A 27684-nucleotide genomic window follows, 5' to 3' on the forward strand; every position below is an offset into this window, starting at 1 on the left:
GTTTGATCTGTTGGAAGCTGGACTGCATTTACAACAGCTAGCTTCTTTAATTGGACAACGACTAAATTTTTTTTTTTTTAGTTTAGTAAATTTATCATTAGATTTAAATGTTAATTTTATTATTATTAGTAAATATAAAAGCCCACGGGGTACCATCCGTGTAGGGGCTGCGGCCTGACCCCCATTTAAACGGCCCGGCCTGGCAAGGCCCAGCCCACTTGACAGGTTTAAGGCACCTTTTAGGAATAGATGCCTTTTTAATCAGACCCAAAAAAAATATAGTTACCAAAATCTCTTCTAAATACTTCCCCATCAATAATACTAATATAAAATTTCTTGCATGCTTTCTCGATCGAGCTCGTCTCATGGGACTTGCCTAGTGCGGTTTATCTCTCTAATTATAATTTGCTATGAAGCATAGTTTACCCGGTGCGTATCCGACGAATAGTGGCTGCAGGTTGCTTGTCGACCCAAAAAAAAAAAAACATTCGATATATTTGGAGAGTCTCACTAACAAAGATTCAACTTTGGTGTTCGACAAAATAGGGAAGTTTGAGATTAATGTAGAAAATTTTTTTAGTGCCCAAGACTTGTTGAGAGATGTAGTAGTTACTAGTTAGTGGAGTAAAGTGTAGGCGGTGACGTGCAGTAAAATTGATGCTTTGAAAGCTCTAATATTGTTACTCCCATGCAAAAATCTGAAGACGTCTCTAGCAACTTCACCACACGTGGATTTTCGTAAAGTGGCATCTCATCTCTTCCTCTCAACAATTAACTCTCCTCTCTTCCTTATTTATGTCTTCCAAACCAAAATCCAGCTAGCAATCCTCTCTTCTTTTGTCTCTATTATTTCCCCCATTCACATTTTATACACTTCAACTACAAGTCCTATTTCTATATGTGTAACAATAATATTTAGAAAAGGTCCTATATATTATTCTTGTGCTAGCTTTATCAATTTTTGGGTAAGAATAATGGGGAAGATATGTGACAAGGTGCATGGGTTAAAGCCAGTAATAATGATGGTGTTTATTCAAATAGCAAATGCAGGAATGAGTTTGTTGTATAAATTAGCTTCAAATAATGGAATGAGTTTGAGGGTTTTGATTGCTTACCGTTTCCTCTTTGCTGCAGCTACTGTTGTTCCTTTAGCCCTCTACTTTGACAGGCAAGTCTCTACTTCTCCTAAATATTTTTACCGGTATTTTTTTATTTATATAGAAAAATATAGATAATGGTCGAACCACACGTCAGTTATCACTTTTTCGTGAGTTTTACATCTAAATTATCAGTTATTTCCTTTTCCTACCTCAATTATCACCATTTATATATGTATTAAAACACATCTAGATGCTGATAGTTCAGGTAGAAAGAGAGAGGAAAAGGAAACAGCTGTTAGTTAGCCTAATTAGGTTCGAGGTGTGTTTTAATACATATATTGTCACAGTTCATGTAGAAAAATGGAACAACAGATAGTTGGAGTGTGAAAACTCGCAATAAAATGATAGATCAGATGTGTTTTTATAACTCTAAAAACATAAGATTCTCTTAGAGTGTCCTGCCTGCCAGTGGTCATTTGTTGAGAAAAAATTACTGATACTTTTTATATTAATTTGACTTGTGGAACAAAGCAATTGCAGGGGTAGTCCCTTAAGTAATTTGTTATAGGGAAAAAATATTCTAGAGTTTTTTCGCGAATAAAAAGATTTTCGTCTATATTTAGTTCTTACTAGAAAGCACAAAATAAAGTGTTAAATGCAAAATAGAAATCTGATAAAGATTCATATAGCATTCGAATATGTTTGTGATCCACCCAATATATGAGTCGAGGGTTCCATGGTTAATTACATGGTCCTTAACCAGTTTTTTTTTTTTTTTTAGTTATATGGGTCATTATTAGGGGTGTAAAAAAAAAACTGACAAACCGTACCAAACCAAGAAAAAAAATCCGATTAGTGATTTGGTTTGACTTGGTTTGGTTTTTTAAAAAAAAAAACCCGACCATAATTGGTTTGGTTTGGTTTTAGCTAAAAAAAAGTCAAACCGAACTAGACCAACCTGACATTACATGTATTCAATTTTTTAAATGTAGTGTAATTTATAAATATTTTCATTGTTTTTGTCTTTTAACATATTATTTCAAGCTTGCACTTAGAATTTGTATGTTAATAGGTTTTATAGCCCATAGATGTTAGTAAATCTCACATACAGGCCAAACCAAAACCAACTCAACACTAATGCTAACAAAAGAAATTCAATTCTAACACTAGAAATGACAATACTATTGGTTATCTATTCTTTAGTTTTGCATAATTGGTTTAAAGAGCGAAACTACATAGCTTAATACTATTTTTTGCTTTCCATGAAGTAATAAGTATTAGCCGTAGTTATTTTGATGTTCAATTAATATTTGCTAAAAAATTCTCTCTCTAGAAATATGACAAAAATAACGTGCCTCACGCGCAGACCTTTTTAACACCATCTCCGACCATGGTCGGCCACCCCCTTCCCGTCGGTGGTCAACCCATCCCTACCCACCTTATTTCTAACGATCTTGATGCCTCAGCCAAACCATCTTATGCAGAAGTTGTTGTCCCCTCAAGCTCTAAAGGTCCTAAGCTAAAATATAGACCACCGGAAATCGTTAAAGGCAAACCGGCTATTTTGTTCTCCCCTTTGGAAGAGGAGCAACTGGCCAAAGCGTGCAGATTCACTTTATTGGGGAAATTTTCTCATGGAAGAGCCACGATTGACGAGATCCGTCGAGATTTCAAAGCTAGGTTTCCAACCAAGGGCCCGATGACGATTGGTCACTACAGCTCAAAGCTAATTTTCATGGATTTCACTGACGAGGCTGATTTTTGCAACATCTATTTCAGAGAAAAACTTGTTATCATGGGGGATCTGATGAGAATCCTTAGATGGACCAAAGATTTCGTCCTAGAAGAGGAGACAACTCTCGCACCGGTTTGGATCTATCTCCCAGGTTTGAAATGGCATTACTATAACTGGGATGCGCTTCAGCGAATTACTGAACCGATTGGAAATCTCCTGGTGGTGGACAAAGCGACAACCACGAAATCCCGACCTAACTGTGCAAAGGTAAAGGTCGAAATCGATTTGGCTATTCAAAGGAGGAATTCGGTATGGGTTGGGATCAAGGATGAAGGAGGTACTGAAATGGGTGGTTTTTGGCAGACGATTGAATACAAATCGGTTCCGGAATACTGTTTCAAATGTATGCACCAGGGACACTCCGAGGCCGTATGCTTTCGCGGGACAGAGTTTTCGGCACACCATGATAAAAGAGCAATTTTTCAGAACGCAAAGGATTTCAATGAAGCTCCTCTTTTTACCAATGATTTTGCTGGACCCAGCAGGAATGTTCATCCCGTAGCTGGGCCCAAGGTCGATAGTGTGATGAAAAAAGAAGCCAATCCTAGGGAAGGAAGGTTCCCCCAAAACGAAAGGCCATCAAAACAGATTGCTAATGAGAAGGGTAAGAGCGAGAGGAATATCAAGAAAAGATCTCACAAATGAGTCAAACCAAATCTTTCTAGCTGGAGGCCTAAACCAGTTTCTAATGTTCTCGATCAGCCTATTACCTCTAGTGAGCAGAAGGATACTCATGAGCCTTTACAATTTGCTTCTGTGGTTGTAAATGACTTAGCCCAAGACAGCGTGGTGAATTCTATTAAGCCTTCTTCGATGGTTGCAGAGGAGACCCCTGTGAAAGTGAATAATATGTTTCGTCACTTGGAAAATTTTGTGGATGTTGTAAGCAGCCCTCTTGGGTTTGAATTTGATGAGGCAGACATGGTCCCTAACACCCCTCCGTCCCAAATTTTAAAATCACATATTGTCCCTACTCTAATTACCAAATCGGTTCAAGCAAAATCTTCATTTGATAATTCTCAGCCCCTGAGGATTTCATCTTCAGCCCCTACTATTAAAAGTGTTTTTTCCCCTACTTCCAAAGATGATTCTGAACCCCGCTCGCCGTCTTCTTCTGAAGAAAGGGCTGGGGAACTGTCTAGTATGCATACGGGTGAAGGTGATTCTAACAGGGTGGTTTTTGCTAACGATCCCATGGGGATAAATCTCACTGTTGACATTTGGAATTCTGATGATAGGACTGATGTAAACCATAGTCTGCGATCCAATGGTGTTGAGGAGGATCCTTTTATTCCAGATGATGTTGAAATAAGTGAATATGAATCGGAAGATAGTGAAGATAAAGCGAGTGACGAAGAAAGGGAGGCTGCTGAGGAGTTCGAAGAATGTAATTCTTCGGACGAGGAGAATCTCATAAAAGCCTTTGCCCCGAGAACTGATTAGCACAAAGGGGAGACTATTAACGCAGCTGATCAGCAGTTGAATCAAATGATTCTCAAAGGAAATCTCTCCCCAAGATTCAAAGGGAAAAAAAAAGAAGTTGAAAAAATTGACTCCGACCTTAGGCCTGTTACTAGGGCCAAGGGCAAAGCTACTCAAATTGGTTCCACCTCTCAATTGGTTTAATGTTTAATTGCTTTATTTGGAATATTAGGGGGTACGATCCGGGGAGCTTTTGACAGGCTAAAGTTCCTCACAAAACTGTGTAAAGTCCATTTTGTAGCTCTCCAAGAGCCCTTAGTGGAACAAACAAAAATTGAAGATTTCGTAGAGGTTTATTTTTTGATGGATGTCACTCTAGTAGTAATGGAAAAATTTGGGCATTCTGGAATTCCGCTATCTCTGCTACTGTTTTTAAAGAAGATGCCAGCAAGTGACATTCAAACTATCTTTTAAAGGCTCGGACGAGGTTTTCTGGTTGTCTGTTGTCTATGCTAAGACCAAGACTCATCTCAGGATACCTTTGTGGGAAAGTTTGAAGAATTGCAACCAAGAAATTAATGGTCCTTGGTGTATAGCAGGGGACTTCAATGCTATATGGGAGGCAGATGAAAAGAAAGGTGGAAGACCACATAGAATGGAAAAAAGTTGGGATTTTATAGCATGTAGTGAAGAATGTGGTATGGTGGATGCGGGTTTCTCTGGCCCAAGATTTACCTGGTGCAATGCTAGGGGCTTTGGCCAGAGGATTTGGAAGAGACTCGATAAGGTTCTCATTAACAACGAATGGACTGCTAAGTTTCATAGATGTGAGGTAGAACATCTTGCTAGCACTGGTTCTGACCATACACCTATGCTAGCAAGGTGTTCTATGACAGACTCAAACCATATCAAGTATTTTAAATTTCTCAACTTTTGGGCTGATCAATCGGACTACCTAGATGTGGTAAGACAGGCTTGGGAACTGGAGGTACAAGGGAATATTATGTGGAGACTTCAACAAATATTGAAACACACTGCTAGATCTTTGAGTAGCTGGTCCAGAAATCAGGTTGGGGATGTTTTCGAGAAAGTAAAGGAGTGGGAAGAAAAAATGGCCCAGATGGAAACTCAATACATTGATGATGATGATGTGAACAGTAGAGCTGAGATCCACCGAGCGCAGGCTGAACACACAAGATGGCTTAAATGCGAAGAATCCATTCTGAGACAAAAATCAAATGTGAAATGGTTGGAAGAAGGTGACTCTAATAGTAAGTTCTTTCATGCTATTATAAATGAAAAAAAGAGAAGACTCACCTTACACAAAATTCAAAAGGAGGACGGCCAATGGATTTCTGGAGATCATGATATTGGAGAAGAAGCCATAAGATTTTTCCTTCACCAGTTCACTAAAGAAGGGTTGCATACAGTCCCCGATCATATTAATTGTATTGAGAAGGTGCTGTGTCAGCGAGATAATGATAATCTGTGCTTTTTGCCCGAGGAGGCGGAAATAAGGAAGGCTGTTTTTTATCTCGACAAAAACAGCGCCTCGGGGCCTGATGGATTTGGGGGCTGCTTCTTTCAAACCAGTTGGGAAATCATCAAGAATGACATTGTGGAATTCGTTCAATGTTTTTTCAAGGGTGCAAATCTAACCAAATTCTACACAAGCACTTGTCTCGTGCTTATTCCAAAGGTAGAACACCCTGTCTCTCTAAACGAATTTAGGTCAATAAGCTTGAGCAACTTCACCAGCAAGATCCTTTCTAAGATTTTGAGCACTAGATTGTCTCCAATGCTCAAAGTTTTAATCTCAAAAAATCAAAGTGGGTTCGTTCCGGGCAGGTTGATCATGGAGAATATTATTCTTGCTCAAGAGGTGATTCATGACATAAGAAAAAGTAAGATCGGGGAAAATGTAGTTTTGAAGTTAGATATGTCCAAGGCTTACGACAGAGCTGATTGGGATTTTCTGAAGAATGTTCTTACAAGATTCGGTTTTCTGACACTTGGATCGATATGGTATTGAGACTTGTTTCTGGGAACTGGTACTCCATCTTGATTAATGGCCACAGGAGGGGCTTCTTTCATTCTACCAGAGGTTTAAAACAAAGGGATCCTCTATCCCCATCTCTTTTTCTATTAGGGGCCGAGGTTCTTTCCAAGCTGTTAAACAGACTCCCTTTGCATCCCCAATTTTCCGGCTTTCAAATGCAGCCTCGTGGCCCTCAGATTACGCATCTTGCTTATGCAGATGATGTGATCATCTTCACATCTGGAACTCGGTCTTCTATTGAGCTGGTCCTTCAACAGCTTAGGTTCTATGAGGAGTGTTCGGGTCAGCTGATCAATGCCAACAAGAGTTGCTTTTTAGTGGCTCCAGATACTGCTGATAATCTAATCCGGGCGCTCAAACTCTCTATTGGCTACAAACATTGTGATTTTCCTATAACTTATCAGGGGTGTCCCCTTTATGTGGGAAGAAAGAAGATTGTTTTATTCAATGAAGTGGTGTCCAAAATTGTAAGAAAACCCAATGGTTGGCAAGGTAAACTTTTATCTATAGGGGGAAGGGTAGTGCTCATCAAACATGTTTTGCAATCCCAGCCCCTTCATCTTTTGGCTGCTATTAATCCCCCCAAGACTGTCATAAAATAAATTGAAGCTTACTTGGCCAAATTTTTTTAGGGATCTTCTGATGGGAAAAATCGATACCATTTGTCTTCATAGGATAATTTATGCTATCCTACAAAGGAAGGAGGGTTGGGGTTCAGAAGAATTATAGACATATCGGAGAGTTTTGCTTACAAAAGATGGTGGAGATTTCGATCGGTCAGAACCTTATGGTCAGATTTCCTACTTGCCAAATATTGCAAAAGAGTTGGACCAGTTGAGAGAAAATATCAATCTGGGCAGTCTCATTGTTGGAAGAAATTCATGGAGATAAAATTAGAAGCTGAAAAAAATATCCTCTGGAGGATTAACAGGGGAGATATTAGTTTATGGTGGGACAACTGGACCGGTCAAGGGGCTTTAGCATTTATGGTCGAGACAGCAGGGGCAAATTTAAAGTTACTAGTGAAAGATGCCAGAATCGATGGAGAATGGGCCTTTCCTGAGCTTCATCAACTTCCTGAATATATTATTGAACTCATTAATTCCATTGAAGTTGGTGATCCTGATATTCCAGATCTCGCTATTTGGATGCCGTCAGTGTCAGGTAAGTTTTCTACTAAATCAGTTTGGAACATGTTGAGGCAGTCCAGAAATAACATGAGCACTCTTGCTAAGCTTTGGCATAAATTTCTCCCCTTTAAAATTTCCTTCCTAATATGGAGAGCTCTCAAAAGAAAGTTGCCTTTCGATGACATTTTAGTGCGTTTCAACATTTCTCTCGTCTCTAGATGTCACTATTGTTTTATGCCACAAAGAGAGACTATGCTACATGTTTTTGTAAATGGGGATTGTGCAACCAAAGTGTGGAAATTTTTTGAGGCTCCTCTCGGTATCATTTAGGAGGATGTTTCTCTTATTGCTATGTTGTTGAAATGGTGGAGCGCCAAGCATTTTAATTCAGTCCACAAGGAAATTCTAACCATCTTACCTTTGATCATTATCTGGGAGTTGTGGAAATCTAGATGTGCCGCTAAATTCAGTGAGAAAAAGATGTATGTTTCCAGAATTGTCTATCAAATTTTCTTTCATCTCAAATGGATCCTGGCTAAATATGATATGAACTTCGACTGGGAATCTCGCTGGCCAGAGATTTGCAATACTCTCATGAACTCTCGAGACGAGTTCAAATGTACCATCATTAAATGGGAAAGGCCCGAACTGAATTGGGTAAAATTAAATACGGATGGTAGTAAATTCGGTGATGGTCACATCGGGGCAGGTGGTGTTATCAGGGATTTCGCTGGCCATATGCACATGGCTTTTGCTAAAAGCTTAGATACGAGCAGCCACAACTATGCTGAGGCAAAGGCTGCCCTCTTTGGGCTTCGGTGGTGCAAGGAGAATAGCTTGCATAATGTCATTTTAGAGTGTGACTCTAAGTTTGTCGTAGATATGTTGAAATTTACTTGTGCTGTACCTTGGCAACTGTACCATATTATTGAGGAGACTAGAAAGATTATTTCTCAGATTAATGTGGTCACACAACACTGTTTTAGGGAAGGGAATCAAGTAGCGGATGCCATGGCTAAAGTGAGCACAAGGGGACAAGATATGATCGTCTACAACTGTAATAACCTCCCAAAAGAGGCTCTCGGCCCCTTCAGACTGGATTTAATCCAGATGCCATCGTTCAGGCGCAAGCATGTTAAGATACAATTTAGAAGCCGCTAAGGATTTCTGCTGTATAGTGCTTATTCTTTTGCTACATATGCCTCCTTCATCTCTCTTCTCTTTGTTCTTATATGAAGGAGCATATGATTCTTTTGTTGCAATTTTTGGGTAATGGGGAATTTTTGTAACCCCGTTTTACCCCAGGCAGGGTGGTAGCTAAGCTCCCCTGGCCTCTTTGCTGTAATTTATGTCTTTATCAATACAAGGGAGACGCCACCTACGGCGGAAAAATTAAAAAAAATAGTTATTTTAGCATGACTTAATATTTTTAGATTAAGATCATTTTCTTTATGACTTATTAATTAGCAATATTTATTTTAGCCGATTTTACTATCTTTTTTATTGAATATTATAATACAATGTCATCACCCATCTCACATTTTGTGTTATTTTCTTAAGAAACGCCTTAATTAGCTAATTGTAACTTATTAGGACTAAAGAAATAATTGTAGGACTAAAGAAATATTTGAAGTAAAAGTTATATGTCTTGTATGAAGACTTTTCTGGAAAAAAAAAAACCCGAAAAAATCGAAAACTCCGAAGAAATCCGAGGTTGAAAAAATCGACTTTTATTGGTTTGGTTTGGTTTATAGATTTAAAAATCCGAAACAATTGGTCTGGTTTGATTTTTGTAAGACCCGAACCAACCCGGTCCATATATCCCCTAGTCATTATCATATGAGATTTCGATGTTAAGACATAGGAATGAATCATTAACTTAAAAAATAAGAGATTTTTATAGGGTCAATTTCTTCTATTTAAATTGTATTGGTTATTTAGGGTGTGTTTGGTATGGACACAAATATTTTTAGTAAGATATTATTCAATTTTCACATGTTTGGTCGGTTAAAATGTTTTTTAAAATATTTTTAGGAAAACAATTTATCACTTCCCAAACTAGAGTAAAAAACAATAAGTTCCACAAATGACTTCTCCACCCCCAAACGCCCACCAATCCCGACCCTCACCTCCACCTCCACCTCCACCTCCACCTCCATGGAATTTTTTTATATTACATAAAAATCCTTTTGAGAATAACTTATTGTTAACTTATCAAATATCAGAATATAAATAAGAAAATCATTTATTTTCTAAGAAAACATTTTCCTTCCTACCAAACACACCCTTAATTTCATAATGTGTTAGTAAAATGTTCGTACTAGTCTTCCAAATTAAAGCATTATTGTTCTTATTGCCGTTTTTTCCTATATGTAGGAAGAGTAGGCCAAAATTGACATGGATGGTAATGTTGCTTGCGTTTCTTTGTGCGCTCTTCGGGTAAGTTCCACTACTTCATTCATTCAATCAACTAAATGCAATGTGAATGACAGTGTAAAAACAACTAACAAATGAATATTATTAGGCTCTCGACTCTTTCTCCACTATCCAATACTGTTGTTGACTCTTGAAACCTCTTGCTAGTAACATTTTAAGGAATCCTATATATACTGCTCCTATTACTTTACGTGATACTATTTCCATGGACAAAAACCGAATACTGAATTATTTTGTATTTTTTTAAATCTATATTATGTAGAAGTGATAAATATTAAAAATGTGACTTAAAAGTCAGATTGATAATAGAAATATTAAAATTAAAAGTTAATTCTTCAAACGAATTTAAATTTCTTAAAGCGTGAACGTTTTTGTCCAAGCATGTCATTATGATTCTAAATTACTTTTACGAATTTAATATAGCCTGCAATTTACTATATTCTTGTAATCTCGTTTTGGTACTAGTGCTTTCAATTAAGTAGATGTCTGCCATTAACTAACTATGATCTACATTTGCATTCATTTCTGATTTGGCTCGTTTAAACTTTGATTTTTTATTTATTTATTTATTTATTTATATATGCAGGGGTTCAATGGCACAAAATTTGTTTGCAGCAAGTTTAGTCCTAACTTCAGCAACTTTTGCTACAGCTATAATTAATCTCATTCCTGGGATCACTTTCGTTGTAGCCATACTCTTTAGGTATTTTTCAAAATTCACTATATTTGACCTTATTTTTCCGTATATTTAATTGGAGGAGATTGGCCGATGAATAGGAAATTGCAAAAAAATAATAAAAACTCAGGTTCATATATTTCAAAGTTGATTCAAGAAGTCCTCGGAAAAAAAGAAAAACTCCAAATATTGATTTAGTGTGTTTTTCTAAAACCTCTTTTTTCACTCGTAAAACACTTATAATTACGTATCTTCAAAAAACTACAACCTTTTCAAACACATTCCACATTTTTCTTTTCAGGAAAAATCTTCCAAATGTTGTCAAACAACTAATTTTTGAAACCTAAACTTAGGTAATATAACGTGTAAGTGGATCGACTCATCAAGTTTTCAGAGTTACAACTATTTCGATCTGATAATTTTGGGAGACTATTGTACCAATAACTATGACAAAATCTTAACCGTTTTGAGAAAAAGACACTTATTGTTTTTTGGTTGCCTTTGTTTTTTTTAGTGGAAAAGATGCATGGTTTAATGAATGCATGCTAGAATTGAATTTGAAACCTAAAATTTAATATTTAATTTCAAGAGTATTAATTCAGCAATAAAAACCTAAGTATTGAACTCGAAAAATTTACATCGGTAGAATACCTAATTAGATCACCTTAAATTTGACGTGTTTTATTCAAATCCCCCTTAATCTATACCTGATTTTAATTACTCCCTTGTATATGATTTTTTTTTTAATAATTGTTACCCCCTCAAATAATAACTGGTCCTCGTTGCTTACCCTCTTGTACTTGGCTTTTCTATAATCCAAGTGATTTCAGATGGCTTTTTTTTTTATTTTATTTTATAATTGCTACCCCCCTCAAATAATAATTGGTCCTTATAACCCCTTTGTACTTGACTTCTCTATGATTTCAACTGACGTATGACGCGTGAGAGTATAAAATAACAGTCACATCATATTAATGTAACGTGTAAAAAAAAATTAAAATATCATTTCCTTTTTTATTTAGTCATTCCAATAGCTATTACCTTATCTCCTTCACATATTTTCTCTATTCTCCATTAAAATACAACTACTTACCATTTTTCCTTCTTTTCTCATTTTCTTAAGAGGTAACAATTATAGAAAAGCCAAGTATAGAGGGCAATTAGGATAAGTTATTGTTTGGGGGTAACGCTTATAGAAAGATCAATACACAGAGGTAATTAGTACTCCCTCCGTCCCAAAAAGATTGTCCTCTTTTGACTTGGCACAAAGTGTAAGAAATAAATGAAGACTTTTGAAATGTGTGGTCCAAAACAAGCCTTAGATATTTATGTGGCTGTAAATCATCTCATAAAGTTAAATTGTTGCTAAATATAGAAAGGAGACAATCTTTTCGGGACAGACTAAAAAGGAAATGAGGATAATCTTTTTAGGACAGAGGAAGTACCAAATATTGTTTAAAGGAGATTTGAATAAAACGCGTCAAATTTAAAGGTCTTTTCGTATTCTTATCAACGTCATGTGAGGTATACTAATGCTTTTATCTATATGGACTGATTTGATTAGGTTGGAGAAGTTGGGTTTGAAGACGAGAGCAGGGCAAGCAAAAGTGTTGGGAACATTAATTGGAATAGGTGGGGCTATGCTTCTCACATTTTACAAAGGCTTGGAAATTCAAACTTGGTCAATCAAAGTTGACTTTAAAGGACACATGGCAGCCTCCCAGCAACACCAAAAACCATATGCTCACATTTTGGGTCCTATTTTGGCTATTTGTAGTTGCTTCTCCACAGCATTATCCCTCATTTTTCAGGTAATATGCATCTAAACTTGTCCTTAATTTTTTTTAGCTACGCACTCTGAATAGTTATTGATAATGCTAGGTCTCATTGACTATTCTAGGGCATTTGAAGTACTTCATCTCTCTCAATTGTTGTCACATTCTTCTCCCCTAACTAGTTTTAAAAAAATGACATCTTTATATATTTAGTTACAATTTAACTTCAAACTTTTTATTTTATCCTTAATGAGATGATTTATAGTCAAAGAATTTTCTATAGCTTATTTAGACAACAAATTTTAGAAATCTTCTTATTTCTCTTAAACTTGTGTTCAGTAAAATACCTTCACACAAATTGGGATGAAGGATAAAAAAAAATGGGATGGAGGAAGAGTTGTTTTACTTCTTTTTGACAAAACAAAATATTTTGAAACTAAAACCATAAAACAAGTGGGATTACATAAAGATTTTAACGGTTTTTTCAATAGCTAGTTTAATTAGTGCCTATTGTATTTTCCTTAGCTTTTAATATTAAACTAGTGAATTGGTTCGCGCTTTGCGCAATTTATTGAATTTATGAAATATATTTTTAATATTGAATAATTTAACTTTTAAAATCTTTTTTAGTATCAAATTCAAATGGATTAGATTTTATGTTCGAAAGCATTTTATTATTGTCACTTAGTTTAATTCCTTTTCTCTAATATTTTAACAATTAATGGTTTTAATCTTCTAGAAATACTCAAATTCTATATAATAATATAAACTATAAAGGTGGACATAGTTTAAACATAGTTTTCATTGTCCATTTTATTTTACGGATTTTAATCTCTTAATGTCGATATACGAATAAATTTTAAACATAGATTTTCTTTGTTCATATCTAATATATTAGCATTTAACTTTCTAACTTCTCTTCACTACCTTTCAATTGTTACATTTTAATTCTTTGTCCTTTTTAAAATTCTTTGAAAAGGAAAATGTATCAACAACAACGTCTACTACAGAAATAATAAAAGGGAAGAAACACAAATGAAATCTCTTTGATTAATTTTTACCTTATCTTTTTCATTCGTTTTACCTTTCTTTTCCCTTTTTCTTTTCTCTTCTTCTTTCTTTCTTGCTTCCTCGCTCATTCATTTTAGGAAAGACTAGTTACCTTTTCATCTTCTTCTTTCACTGGAACATCATATTCTTTATAAACAACAACTCCACTCTAAAGCCACTCTTTTCCATCCTCAAAATCATCAAAACTATACTAAAATTTCATAAATAAAAAAAAAAAATGTTTTTTCGTTTAAAACATTTTCCTATAAATTAACATACGATATCGTTGAAAAAGGAGAGAGAATTCAAAATAGAATGGAATTTTCAAGCTTCAATTTCATTAATAATTCTTTTGACGATTGACAAATTTATCATTTATTAATTTCTTTTTATTGAAAAGATGTAAGCAATAAAAGCATATTTACTCTATTTATAACAATACGGAATAGAGAAATGAGAAGTACAAATTATTTAAAAAAAATGATATAAAATTTTTTAGTACCTGAATAAATCAAAACTTGCTTTCGATAAAGTTCATATCCATTAGAAATCAAAATAGGAAGAAGAAGTGAGTTACACAAATCGATATCACAATAATCCACCAAAAACAATAGTATCATAAAATCACCAAAAAATAAAATAGGGAAATATGACATCCATATATAAACCCATTACTCACCTATTTTAATATGCTAAAAAACATAGCCATGTCTAACAAATAACAATATACTATAATAGAAATAAAAAAGAATACAGGAAAACAGAGTCCAAAAGTACTTACTCACCTGGCGTAAAAAAGGAGGACAAATCGATGATAGGATAGTAACAATACTCATCATATTTTGATAAGGATATTTTGAAGAAAAATTAATGATATGTAATCAAAGCTTAAAAAAAAAGAAAAAACTGAAAACTTTAAGGTACCCATTTATGGGTTAGTTTATAGCTTTATGAATTTGTTGTGAAAGAAACGTTTCAAACCTAAAGAGCACCAGTGATTGTGGGCTGATTCACGTTAATGCAAAAAGTATTTGGTCTTTAGTGCTACATTTATTGTATGAGGCATTTAATTAATTCATAGATTAGGAGCAGAAATGAATTAAAAAATTGCAACAAAAAAATGGAAAAAATGTCAAAAAAAGGAGAAAAAAGATAAATGCAAATGGTGGATATAGAGAGATGTCACATCACCTTGTCTATGCCTAGCTTTATATTATATATAGATATAGATATAGATTTTGCACACTATTATTAGTGCACTGTGCAAAAAATTTGAAAACATAAAAGTGAAGAAACGATTTACCTAGTTAGTGTATCCAATCTCTTTAAACATAGTACCATAATCACGATTTCTCGTTTAAAAATATTACATCACTTCTTGAATTATTATGCTCTGCCACCTTCAACAATGCATCATTTTGTCAATTAAACATACTGCATATGTAATTTTATGAGAAGGCTTGGAAAATTAGTATCAAATATTGAACCTGAGAAGAAAAATGTTTTACAGTTTACATTAAAGGGAAATTAACCAGATGGAAACGAAAAAAAAAAGTAAAAATTGATGAAAATTGTGCTAACTTTTTTTTTTTTTTTTTTTGTTGGCTAATTTACAATGTTTAGGCCAAGATGAGTAAGTTGTACCCTTGTCATTTTTCTAGCACTGCCTTAATCTCCATTATGGGAGCACTTCAAGCTGGAGTTTTTGCCCTTTCTACTGAAAGAGATTGGAATCAATGGAAATTAGGATGGAACCTTAGACTACTTATAGTAACTTACGCGGTATGTTATATTTCCATTACAATATTTAATTAGTTTTTATTTTTTATTACGGTATACAGACCTCTCTATAATATCCATTTTCTATGACAATATTTTACTATAATGACCTAATTTTCTTTGGAACAAAATTAAAATATATTGTCGTTATAGAGAGGTTTGACTTTATATTACTTTAGATAAATGTGTGTTGTTTTTGTAGGGGGTAGTGTCTTCTGGAATAGCAATCATCTGCTTGATGTTTTGTGTAAGAATGAGAGGTCCATTGTTCGTGTCTATTTTCACCCCTTTAATGCTTGTATGTGTTGCCATTGCCGGTTCTTTATTTCTCAACGAGAAATTACACCTGGGAAGGTATTCTTTTCCATTATTTACTTATTTTATCTTAATGTTTTTTAATGCTCTGTAGCGCAACAGTTTAATGTTTACGTCCAGCGTGCAGCAAATCTCATACTTCATAAACTAGATAAGCAGTATTATAGCTCAACGATGTTGTTGGAAGCTATTTAGGTTACACATTTATATCTTGTTCTAGTTAATTAACTCTTGTTTAAAGAAGACATTAATCCGTTGATTGAATGAGATGGATCAAATGATATTATAGGCTGAGTTTAACTTATATATACCGATGGTCTAAAAGAAATTCGCATTGTCATATTATCAAGTATCTTTTCGGTGACTTATAGTGTAGAACTTCTTTATATGGTCGGTTTATGTATTTAAACTCAGGATGGTGTTTCATATGCAAAAAGCTCTGTAGTTGCAATGTAAGGTTTATCATAACAGCTAGGACATTATATAAGTCATTATGATACACTAAACTCTTAGCTTACGTTAACTAAGAACGAGCCAAACATGAAATATTTGAATATTTGGACATTAATTGCCTACAAATATATGTCTAAAGGTAGAACTTCTAAACTAATCAATGACACCAAAAAGGAACAAATTAAATATATCTAATCTTAGGGTACTTTGCATATCTAGGAAGAAATCACTCTGCTTTTCCAATCGTCGTAATAGTTTATAGCTCCTTGCCTAGTTGTTTATATTGTTAGTCTTTTAGATATTACAATAAACATCACCAATGTCCCATATTACACCCTTTGTTTCTTAAGAGCCGCTTTGACTATATATATTCTCAAAACGACTGATACATAGATGCTGTATTGTTTCTTTACTAAAGTGTAATCTATCTGTGTCCTGATAATTCCGAAGGATGTAAAATATGAAAATTTATCAGTCCAGTAGTTTCTAAATAGAGCAATGTAAAATTCGTTTTTTTTTTCCCGCGTACCATTGAACTTAAAATCAATTGTGAAGAGTAATTGCCTTTAAATAAGTTTCCTTTACTAAATGTAGTAATTTTATTTTGTTTATGAATGTAACTTTATTTATTTTTGGAATATTAGTGTGCTAGGAGCAGCGATAATAGTATGTGGATTGTATACGGTGTTGTGGGGGAAGAACCAAGAAATCATCAGGACTTCCAAATTGACACCTTCGACGAACTATGAAGAATCCGATCCAGAAGATCATATAATTACTCCTAATTGTAGCAATGTCATTTGAATTGCTCCAAATTTCCATCCTATGAATGAAATGGAAGAACTATCCAGCCAACAAGTTCTAAAGGAGAAGGAATCTATTAATCTTGATTCAAAGGTTTAGAAGTTCTCTCAATAGATTTATGATGAAAGTTTAAGTTATATAAGTCATCAGTGTAAGGATAATAGTTGCAAATTAATTAAGGTCTTTGCACTGTCCTCCTTTATGCTTTTTATTTAGTTTGCTTTCTTCAGTTGATATCGAGTTATTATTGTTTACCCTAAAAAGAGAACATTTGAATTTTTTTGTGTTTTAAAGGATACGTGAATTGATTTCTTATAAATAATGAATAAAAGCCGATAACAACTAGAGAAATCAAATGAACAAATCAGCATGAAATTATAAAGTGGTAATGAAATAATTACGCCTGGGCTTTATTGATCCTTGGAGTGAATCCTCTAATAGGTTTCCTCCGGTGGAATAATTATACACTCTGGCCTTGAAGAATAAATATTAATCCAGTACAAAAGAATGACAAAATAAGCTAATTGTAAAGGACTGAATTATATGAATGTGAGTAAGTAATTGTGATTCGATGTCCCTTTCCAGAGGCTTTTAGGCTCCTTTTATAGTACAAACTCCTCAGCACTTAAGTCGTGACTTAGTTCTAATAATGAGTAACAATAGACAATAAAATGCTGGTTTAATTATAAATTGTAACGTTTGCTTCGAATCTGGACCGGTCATATAACATTAATCTTCCATTAATGACCCGAGACAACTTCTTCGGAAGGTTTGCTCTGGGTTTATTCGGGGCCTCTAATTCCGACTAAAATGAAACGACTAAGCAACGTTTCAGCCCCCCCCCCCCCCAACTGCCACGTGTTCCTCTCCCATCATGCCACGTGTTGAGCTATATCTTGCCATGTATACAAATAGTCCTCACACTCTCCGGTCGAGAGAAGTTACATCGGGGAGTGGACTTGAAACGTCATCGGACCTATCCCTACTTAATGGCGGCGAATCGTCCCAACCTTTCATTCAAAAAGGCAACCGTCAAATCCGAATTCAATGCTTCTACTGTGAAGCGATTGCAACCTTTCAATCACAATGACTGACATAAAGTTGTCGTTCTTAGAAAATTGTGTCCCTTTGAATACCAAATGTTTCATCTTAGTTGAGTATGAATAAGGCAATAGAACAAGCCTAAATTCAACCAAATCTTTTCTTTCCTTAAACGAGAAAGAACTTCTCTTGAAACCTTCCTTGTCCTTGTCTTCATCTTTTCCACTTTTGCAAAATTTCTAACATGTCTGCTTCCTCATCCTCTAATCGCTCTTCTCATAATGCTACTCCATCTCCAGGACATCGTTCTGGAAAAGCCCCAATCTCACCAACAAGTCCATAAATCGACCTTAATTCTCTTGTCACTGATATCCTCCCTGTTGGGTTCAAGTATCATGAAGATTTTAGCGCAGGTTACCATCATCAATCCGTTGAAGAAATTGATCCCTTCATAACTGCTGACACTATTCCCATGGTTCGAGAGGACTATAACTTCAAACCTGAAGTTGAAATTGCTGCTGTTATTTCTGAAGCTATGATGAACCATCACTTTGAGGGTTTCTCCATGGTATACACCAATCCTTTTACGATAGGTTTCAAGCTCCCAGTTCACAAGATCATTGAAGACTTCTGTCGCTGATACCGGGTTTGTATCGATCAAGTTGCCCCTCAAATTTGGCGCCTGCTCTACTGCATTCAACTTCTGGCCGACCAAGCTGGAGTTGCATTCTCCCTTGATCACTTGATACACTTGTATGCTCTCAGGTTTTCTGAGGAAGGTTAGTACACTTATATATATATATATCCTTGTGGAAAACAAAGCCTGGTTAATCCGGAGGATGATTTTAACCAGGGGTGGCTTCATAGTTTTGGTGATGATTCAGACCAGCCAGCTTCATTGTACCTTGTCTGAGCCGTTTCCGGAGGCATGGAACATTACTCGTAAGCCTTTTCATGGAATTTTCCTTTTTTCCGCTTTTTTGTTTTTATCATTACATCATGCCTCATTTCACTTACCCCTTTTTCGGTATTTTATTACTTTTCCAGAGATTCCTGTTGAGTCGAAAAAGTCGGGATTTTCAAATGGGTTGTTGCACTGTTGCGTGCTACTCCCAATATGACTCGATCTTGGAGAAGTATGACCTTCGATTGGCGGAGAGGAAAAAACCATGGTGAGCCAAACTCAACTTTGTCAGTTTCACAGGACTTCTTATTTCTTCTTTTCTCCCATTTTTTCAAGCCTTTCTGCGAGAAAGTCCACCTCCTGGAGGGTCCACACTCCAAAGATTGCCTTGTCAAATATTGTTAATTTTGTTTCCTCCAGCCATAAGTGTACCCCAAAAGAGGCTTCTACTTCCCCAACAGGAATTAGTTCTAGAGTACGAAGTCGACGTTGGCTTATGGAAGCATGGAGCAAAGCACAGCAGGGCGTGCACCCCGGAATCGTTTTATCGATGATGATGATGGTGAGCAGCCATGAGTTGGTGATCTCCAAGATCCATTACCTGACGGTTCCAGTAAAGCATCCAGGACCCAAGGATTCTCCTGCCGAAGTATGCCCAGGAAACCTTGCTACCCCTGTTTGCGAACCATCGCAGAGAAGCTTCATTCCATCGGTTGAAGCTGGAACTTCGGGCTCATCTCCATGTCCCAAACCTCCGGTTGCCAGCTTGGAATCTTCACTGGCACACCTAGCCAATCCGTTCCTTCAGGTATCTATTCTTCCTTCCTAGTGAGTTTCTTCACAAGTCCCCCCGGTTGACCCTTTTATTATCCCTCTTTCAGGGTCGTGGCTAATACCTACATTTTGAACTTGCAATATTCATTGCTCCCTCCTGTGGCGAGCTCAAGCTCCAGGAAGATAACGATCGTCTGAGGGTTGAAGTAGAGAGGCTCCAGGCTGAAATTCAAGACTCTAATTCTCTCTAGCCCTCCCTGAGAATGCGCTTGGATGATGCGGCTAATTCACTAAGGGACCAGGAGAATTCTCTTATGATTCTAACTTCCTTGTATGTAGGTCTTTAGAATAAAGCTGCCAGGCTCGAGGATGATTTGAACAATATCCGAGGCTAGCTTTTCTGTGTTGAGGCTTCTCGAGATCACCTTGGAGTCCAATGCAAAAAGTTACGACTTCGTCGTGATATAGTCTTTCTAGAAATATGGAGGGATATGCTCGAAGACGCAAGCGCTCCTAATTTTGATCTTCCTACGTCGTTGCTTGAAGCGAAAATTGACTCGGAGGCTGCGAAGATGGCTTACCAGGACATCCAGGATCCTGAAGGGAACAGACTGAGGAGTGAAGACTCTAGGTTACCACCTACTACTAGAGCTACTCCGGATATTTTATTATTATTTTCCCTTCCTTTTTGCATTTCAAACAATTGTTAGCTTTTAATGGAACTTCTCCGAGTTCTGCTTTTAAGCCCAAACGGACCATGGGACCGGTCATACCGGTCCTTTTCGCTGGTTTGTAATGTGGCTAGGTCTATTTTTACGATCAACGAGCGCATTTCTATCTTTCAACGACATAACTTGTTTCCGGATGGTAATGTGTTCACTCTGTTTTTTGTATAATCATCTCCTTCCTCTTCCATTTATTCACCCTAGCTACTTCTATTCCTCAGGCATTTCCCATACCAACCTCAATGGAATATGAAGACGAAGTTGCTGGGCAGCAGTCAAAGAAGAGAACATTTAAGAAATTTAATTTCTTGATGCTCTTCTTTACATGTCTACTGATGGACTTGCCAAGTTGTTCCATGCTCAACCTCACAGAAGATTCCAGAGGGGTTTGAAGAAGAAACCCGTAGGTTAATTCTACCGTAACCACATAGGAAGAGTTTTTACGATTAATGTAATTTTGATGAGAACAGTGAATGTTCTAAATGGTGATTAGCTTGGGTTCAGTAACTTGCTGATACATTGTAACCCTTTCAGTTTTTGCACTTATCTTGAGCCTTTTGTTGTACCTTTTAATCTTTCAACGTGTATTCCCAACTTTTAATTTCATAAACATGACTCTTCTGAATCAACCTACTTCCTTGTCACAACTCTTTTTTTGTTTGTTTCTTATAACTCTGGTAACTGTTTCTTATTTTATTGTAAGACAAAGTAAAGATTTGAAAACAATCAAGACTTACCCGGACGCACTACTTCTGAGGACAAGTCAATTCTTTTATCTTCTATTCACTGGGATTCCTTTCTTCCCTAAGGCAAGTTAACTCTTCCATATTTACTCCGAAAATGACATATATGTGCGATTCCATGTACACTTTTACTGCATTCGGGTGGATAATCCCCGCATTTGTTTCCCACTCGGATTATCTTATTATCATCTAGACTAAATGCTTCCAAATGGATAATAATTTTTTGGGGTTTAAATACATCTATACTTAATTTTCTTGGGTTTAAATACCTCTGAATTTGATTTTTTGGGTTTAAATACCTCTGAATTTGATCTGTTTGGGTTTAAATACCTCTGAATTTAATTTTCTTGGGTTTAAATATCTCTGAATTTGATTTTCATGTGTTTAAATACCTCAGAATTTGATTTATTGGTCGGGAATGATACTTCCGACTCAATTTTCTTTTCATGAATAAGGTCTTCTATTATGCTGATGAATTCGACGTCTCTAATTCATTTGGGCATTATTTGCTTAAGTGTAAGCTTATAATTTGTGTATAACTTGAGTATTTTCAACTACTCAATCAAAGTTTTGCTTGAAGAGAAAAAAGTCTATTTGACTGATACATTTCTCTTTCTACTGTAAATCAAACTTTAGGAAATAAATCCAAAAAATATGGTACAACCTTTTGACTAACCAGTTAAGAGCTTGGCTCACAGTCCCCAGTTTTTACAATATTTAACTTTAATAAAGTTGTTCCAGCTTTTGGATTTGAAAATTTTAACTCCTTCTTTCTTCCGCCAATCCTTAGTTCGTTGCTGCGATTAATCTTCTCGAAATATTTTTTGGATCATTCTTGACTTCTTGCTACCTATGGTGACCAATCAATCTGACTTACTATCTAAAGTAGCACATTTGTTGCTGCCTCATTAAAAACATTGCCGGAAAAATCCTTTCTTTGTTTTTAGGGATAAAATCCCACGAAGGGTAAAAAAGTGCAGCATGTGTTTTCTAAATGCTCCGGATAACTTTGCAATCTTCCCGTGCTTCCAAACTCATTCTTTTTTGGAAACCGCTTTCCTTTTGTTCCTGCAATAAGCGTTGTAACTTTCTTAGAAAAAATATTTAACAATTAAAACTTACCTTGATTGATTTTGTCTTGCGACAATTTGGTGTGAACTTCTTCCCTATAACCATATCTGGTTAAACTGTTCTTCGCTCATTCCTTTTGCTCACTTCTTCCTTCTATCGATTATTCCTTTATCTTCCATGCGAGTTTTTTTTGACAAAATAAATCAGCCTTGACTATGTCACTACCGGACATCCCATTCGTGGAAACTTTTAGTCGGGACATATTCCACTCCCTCCTATGTTTGAAATTCTAACCGTCTGAGTGAAGCTGCGATCACGGCACATGTATCTTGAATCCATGGTATCCCCAACACAACCTTAAAATCTATGCCTTCATTTATTATACGGAACCATATATTCCTTTCACCGCCTCTTGTGACAACTAACAATTCTACAACCCCTTTCATAATTTCTCCGGGTCTAACTATCTCCCCGATTTCCTTCTTGGGTAGTTCTATTTCATCCATGATTGCCAACTGTTTTATAACTTCTCACTAAATAATGTTCACCGCACTTCTTAGAACAACTGAAAGTCCAGAAACTACACAATTAGTAATCAAAGCAGAAATCACAAAATCATTTGGACGCGGTGAAATTTCTTCCACACTTCTATTGCCAATTGGCAACACTTTTTTTCGCTCATGTTCCAGAATTTTCCGTCTACGAACTCCTGTCACCTCATCCTTTCTAACTGGAGGAGTTTCATTGGTTTGTCCGGGCTCGTTAATTATCACATTGATAACATGGCATGGTTCGGTCTGAAGCTCTTGCTTGACTAAATCCCTATTATTTCCTTCGTTATCTTTGGCTCTGTCACTCAGGAATTCTCTTAAGTGACCATCTTTTAATAAACGGGCTACCTTGTCCTTGAGGTGACTACAATCAGCAGTTCGATGACCATAGGTTCCATTAAAAATCACAAAATAAGCTCATATCCCTCTGACTAGGATCTGATCTCATTGGTCTAGTCGTTTCACTCCATCGATCTTATTTATTACCATGACTAATTCCACTAAATCATTGTTGAAATTGTATTCTGACAACCATGTATTTTCAGTATTGCTTGTAATCGAATCAACTGTTGTTGACTTGGACTGCAGTCCTCATCTACTTTGACCAGAATCGACCTTTCTATCAGGATTCGATCTCTCATATTTATTGTCCTGGCTCTGTTCTGGTCTTGAGCGAGACCTTTCCTGTTGACCATGCGGTTGATATCTTTCTTTTCCAAATCTAGAATCATAATCAACATTCCTTCTTGACCTGTCATGGTTCCGACTCCGGCCAGTTGATCCAGCCGGTAATCCGAATTGGTCATCTTCCACTCGAATTTTTGATTCATACCTATTATGAACATCTTCCCAAGTTGTAGTAGGAAATTCTAATAGGTTTTCTTTCATTTTTAACGAGGCACTTGAACTTTTAGGGTTTAACCCCTTGGTAAATGCGTCTACTGCGCATTCATCCGGGACAGCCGGCAACAACATCTGTTCCTTTTGGAATCTTATAGCAAACTCACGAAGCAACTCAACATCGCCTTGGGCAATCTTGAAGATATCTGCTTTCCTTGTTGACATTTTCTTTGCTCTAGCATGTGCTTTGATAAAATCATCCGCAAGCATTTTTAAAGAATGAATCGAATGCTCCGGAAGCAATGAATACCAAGTCACTGCCCCTTTGGGCAATGTTTCACCAAACTTCTTGAGTAAAATGGGCTCAATCTCGTCCAGCTTCATATAATTCCCTTTATTAGCATATTTGTAAGAGGTCACATGCTTCTGAGGATCTATGGTCCTATCATATTTAGGTAGATCCGGCATTTTGAACCTCTTCGGGATAAATTTAGGCGTTTTGCTTGGTGAGAACGGCAGCTGCATATATCTTGTTATATCCAATCCCTTCAGTACTGGCGGGGCTCCTTGAATTTGATCTATCTGGGAATTGAATGCCTTAAATTCTTTTTCATTCGATCCAACTGACTGCTTAATTCTTTTCTAACCAATTGGAAAGAGCCTTCAGGTGTTGCATAACTTTAGGTGTTGCTCTGCCACTACGGGCTCCACTGCCGCTTTCTCCTTACTGCCTCTGTATTAAGTGAAATGGCACCATCATTGCGTCTCCCTGCTTGTAAGTTAGCAATAGCTTTCTGCTGGTTTTATAGCAGTTCTAATATCTTTGTTATCCCTGGGTCTGCTTTCGTAACCACTTTTTCTTCATGGTCATTATTAGGAATCGAATCGTCTCCTTTGTGCTTAGATCCACAAGGGGGAATCGGGGTTCGATCGTTCCTCTCCCTGACTTCTCCTGCTGCCGGATCTTTTTCTTGAGCATTCCAGTTGTTCAACACTCCATCAGCTTGATTTCTAGTGTGTCATTGTCAAAAACTACCTGGTGACAAAGATTTAAAAGTGAGAAGTAAAGTAATTAGAGTGAAAGTTTGGGAGAGAGTGGTGGAAGTGAGAGTGAGGAAGATAGTGTGTATATCAGAGAACCAGTTCAGATTCATGACAGGAAGTTTAACTACACCATTCACCTTGTGAGGAGGTTGGTGGAGTAGTATAGGGATAAGAAGAAGGAATTTCACATGGTGTTTGTTGACCTAGAAAAGGCTTATGACAAAGTCCCGAAAGAGGTGCTGTGGAGATTTCTGGAAGCTAGAGATGTTCCTGTAACTTACATTAGAGTGATTAAGGACATGTATGATGGAGCCAAGACCCGGGTGAGGATGTTTGGAAGTGACTCAGAACATTTCCCAGTCACGTTGGGCCTGCATCAGGGGTCCGTTCTTAGCCCTTTTTTATTTTCTTTGGCGATAGACGCACTGTCATGCTACATTCAAGGAAAGGTGCCGTGGTGCATGTTGTTTACAAATGATATTATGGTTATTGATGAGTCGCGGAGCGGTGTTAGCGCGAGACTGGAGGTTTGGAAAAAGACCCTGGAGTTGAAAGGTTTCAAGTTGAGCAGGACTAAGGCACAATACTTAGAGTGCAAGTTCAGTGATTTGATTCAAGTAGAGGATGCGGACGTGCAGCTAGATACTTAGGTCATCTCGAAGAAAGAAAGTTTCAAGCACCTGGGGTCGATCATCCAAGGGAATAGTAAGATTGATGACGATGTCACACATCGTACTGGAGCTGGATGGATGAAATGGAAGCTCGCATTGGGGGTGTTGTGTGATAAGAAGGTGCCACCTATACTAAAGGGAAAGTTCTACAAAGTGGTGGTTAGACCGACTATGTTGTATTGGACGGAGTGCTTGCCAGTTAAGAATGTTCATGTCCAGAAAATGAAGGTAGTAGAGATACGGATGCTGAGATGGATGTGCGGGCATACCAGGAGAGATATGATTCAAAATGAAGTGATTTGGGATAAGGTGGGCATGGCCCCAGTGGTGGATAAGATATGGGAAGGGAGGCTGAGATGGTTCATCCATGTGCATCGGAGATGCAGTGATGTGTCAGTGAGAAAGTGTGAGAAGCTAGAAGTGGTGGGCCTGAAGAGAGGGAGGGGTAGGCCAAGAAGGCCTGGGGAGAGGTGATTCAGCAGGATATTGCGCTACTTTAGCTTACCGAGGGCATGACCAGTGATAGGAGGGTGTGGAGTTCGATTATCAAGGTAGAGGCCTAGTAGGGGGCCGCGAGGATTTTCCATATTAGGAGTATTATTATCTTTGTTCACTCGCTTATTTTTTCTAGATCTCTCATATAGCTTTCTTTTTTCGTTCTTTCTTTCTTTAAAGTCATTTATCTTATTATATGTTACTATTACTACATATCTTGGCACCTTTTCTTGAGCCGAGGGTCAATCGGAAAGAACCTTCCTACCTCTAAAGGTAGGGGTAAGGTTAGCGTACACTCTACCCTCCCCAGACCCCACCATGTGGGAATATACTGGGTATGTTGTTATTGTAACTAAAGTAATTAGAGTAACAAACAATATCACTATTATCCTTAGCCTCACGATGGGCACCAAACTGCTTACCCTAAAAACAAACAGTTGAATTTGTTTGTGGTTTAAATGAAATGTGAATTGATTTTTTATAAATAATTAATAAAAGCTAATAACAAATAGAGAAATAAAATGAATAAATCAGTATGAAATTATAAAGTGATAATGAAATAATTAACCCTAGGTTTTATTGATCCTTGGAGTGAATCTTTTGATTGGTTTTCCTCCGAGGAACAATTATACATTTTGGCCTTAAAGAATAAATATTAATCCGGTACAAAAGAATGACAAAATAAGCTAATTCTGAAGGACTGAATTGTATGAATGTGAGTAAGTAATTGTGATTTGATGCCCCTTTCTAGAGGCTTTTAGGCTCCTTTTATAGTAATTCCTCAGCACATAAGCCATGACCTAATTCTAATAATGAGTAATAATAGACAATAAATGATGCTTTAATCCTAAATCATAACATTTGCTTTAAATCAGGACCAGTCATGTAACGTTAATCTTCCATTAATGACCCGGGACAACTCCCTCGGAACGTTTGCTCCGAGTTTATCCGGGGTCTCTCATTCCGACTAAATGAAATGACTTCACCCTAACGGCCACGTGTTTCATTCCCATCATGCCACGTGTCGATCTATATCTTACCATGTATACAAATAGTCCCCCGACTCTCTGGTGGAGAGAAGTGACACTGGGGAATTCAATGCTTCTACTGTGAAGTCCCGACAACCTTTAAATCACGATGACTGACATAAATCTGCCATTCATAGAAAATTGTGTCCTTTTGAGTACCAAACATTTCATCTTCCTTAGTGGAGTACAAATAAAGCAATAGATAGAGCCTAAATTCAACCAAATTTTTTCTTTCCTTAAACAACAAATAATTTATCTTGAAACCTTCCTTGTCTTCATCTTTTATACTTTTGCAAAGATTCTAAAATTTCTGCCTCTCTATCTCCTAATCACTCTTCTCATAATACTACTCCATCTCCCGAACATCGTTCTAGGAAAGCCCCAATCTCACAAACAAGTCAAGAAATTGACCTTAATTCCCTTGCCACTGATATCATCCCAATGGGGTTCAAGTATCATGAAGATTTTAGTTCTATTGACCATCATCAATTCGTTGAAAAAATTGATCCCTTCATAATTACTGACACAATTCCCATGGTTTGAGAGGACTGCAACTTCACACCTGAAGTTGAAATTGCTGATGTTAATTCTGAAGCCAAGATGAACCATCACTTTGAAGGTTTATCCATGGTATATACCTATCATTTTGCAATAGGTTTAAGGATCCCTATTCACAAGATTATTGAAGACTTCTGTCACCGATATCGGGTTTGTATTGGTCAAGTTGCCCCTCAAATTTAGCGCCTGGTCTATTGTATTCAACTTTTGGCCAACCAAATCGGAGTTGCATTCTCCGTTAATCACTTGATGCATTTGTACGCTCCTCGGATTTTTCGAGGAGGGTTAGTACATTTATATCCTCGCAGAAAATAATGCCTGTTAATCCGGAGGAATATTTTGACCGGGGGTGGCTTCATAGGTTCGTGATTATTTGGACCAACCACCTTTATCGTTTCTAGCCTGAGCCGTTTCCGGAGGCATGGAACATTACTCGTATGACTTT

At 36.7% G+C, this 27684-nt stretch overlaps 1 protein-coding gene across 1 annotated transcript; it reads left to right on the forward strand.

Moving 5' to 3' along the window:
- Positions 1–679: 679 nt before the first annotated feature.
- Positions 680–17041, forward strand: LOC132602215 (WAT1-related protein At1g25270-like). The gene is made up of 7 exons (XM_060315178.1): positions 680–1172; positions 9887–9945; positions 10529–10645; positions 12183–12429; positions 15067–15225; positions 15425–15576; positions 16635–17041. Exons 1-7 carry the CDS (start codon positions 975–977, stop codon positions 16792–16794), a joined length of 1092 nt encoding a protein of 363 aa, XP_060171161.1. The 5' UTR covers positions 680–974; the 3' UTR covers positions 16795–17041.
- The last annotated feature ends 10643 nt before the right edge of the window (positions 17042–27684 follow it).

The sequence above is a fragment of the Lycium barbarum genome, chromosome 7 (genome assembly GCF_019175385.1).
Source record: "Lycium barbarum isolate Lr01 chromosome 7, ASM1917538v2, whole genome shotgun sequence".
NCBI lineage: Eukaryota > Viridiplantae > Streptophyta > Magnoliopsida > Solanales > Solanaceae > Lycium > Lycium barbarum.

Excerpts from the sequence above, each read along its gene's own strand:
- LOC132602215 (XM_060315178.1), top strand. The coding sequence starts at position 975 with ATGGGGAAGATATGTGACAAGGTGCATGGGTTAAAGCCAGTAATAATG. Across the intron at positions 1,173-9,886 it reads CCCTCTACTTTGACAGGCAA|AGTAGGCCAAAATTGACATG; the intron begins GTCTCTACTTCT and ends ATATGTAGGAAG. Across the intron at positions 9,946-10,528 it reads TTTCTTTGTGCGCTCTTCGG|GGGTTCAATGGCACAAAATT; the intron begins GTAAGTTCCACT and ends TTATATATGCAG.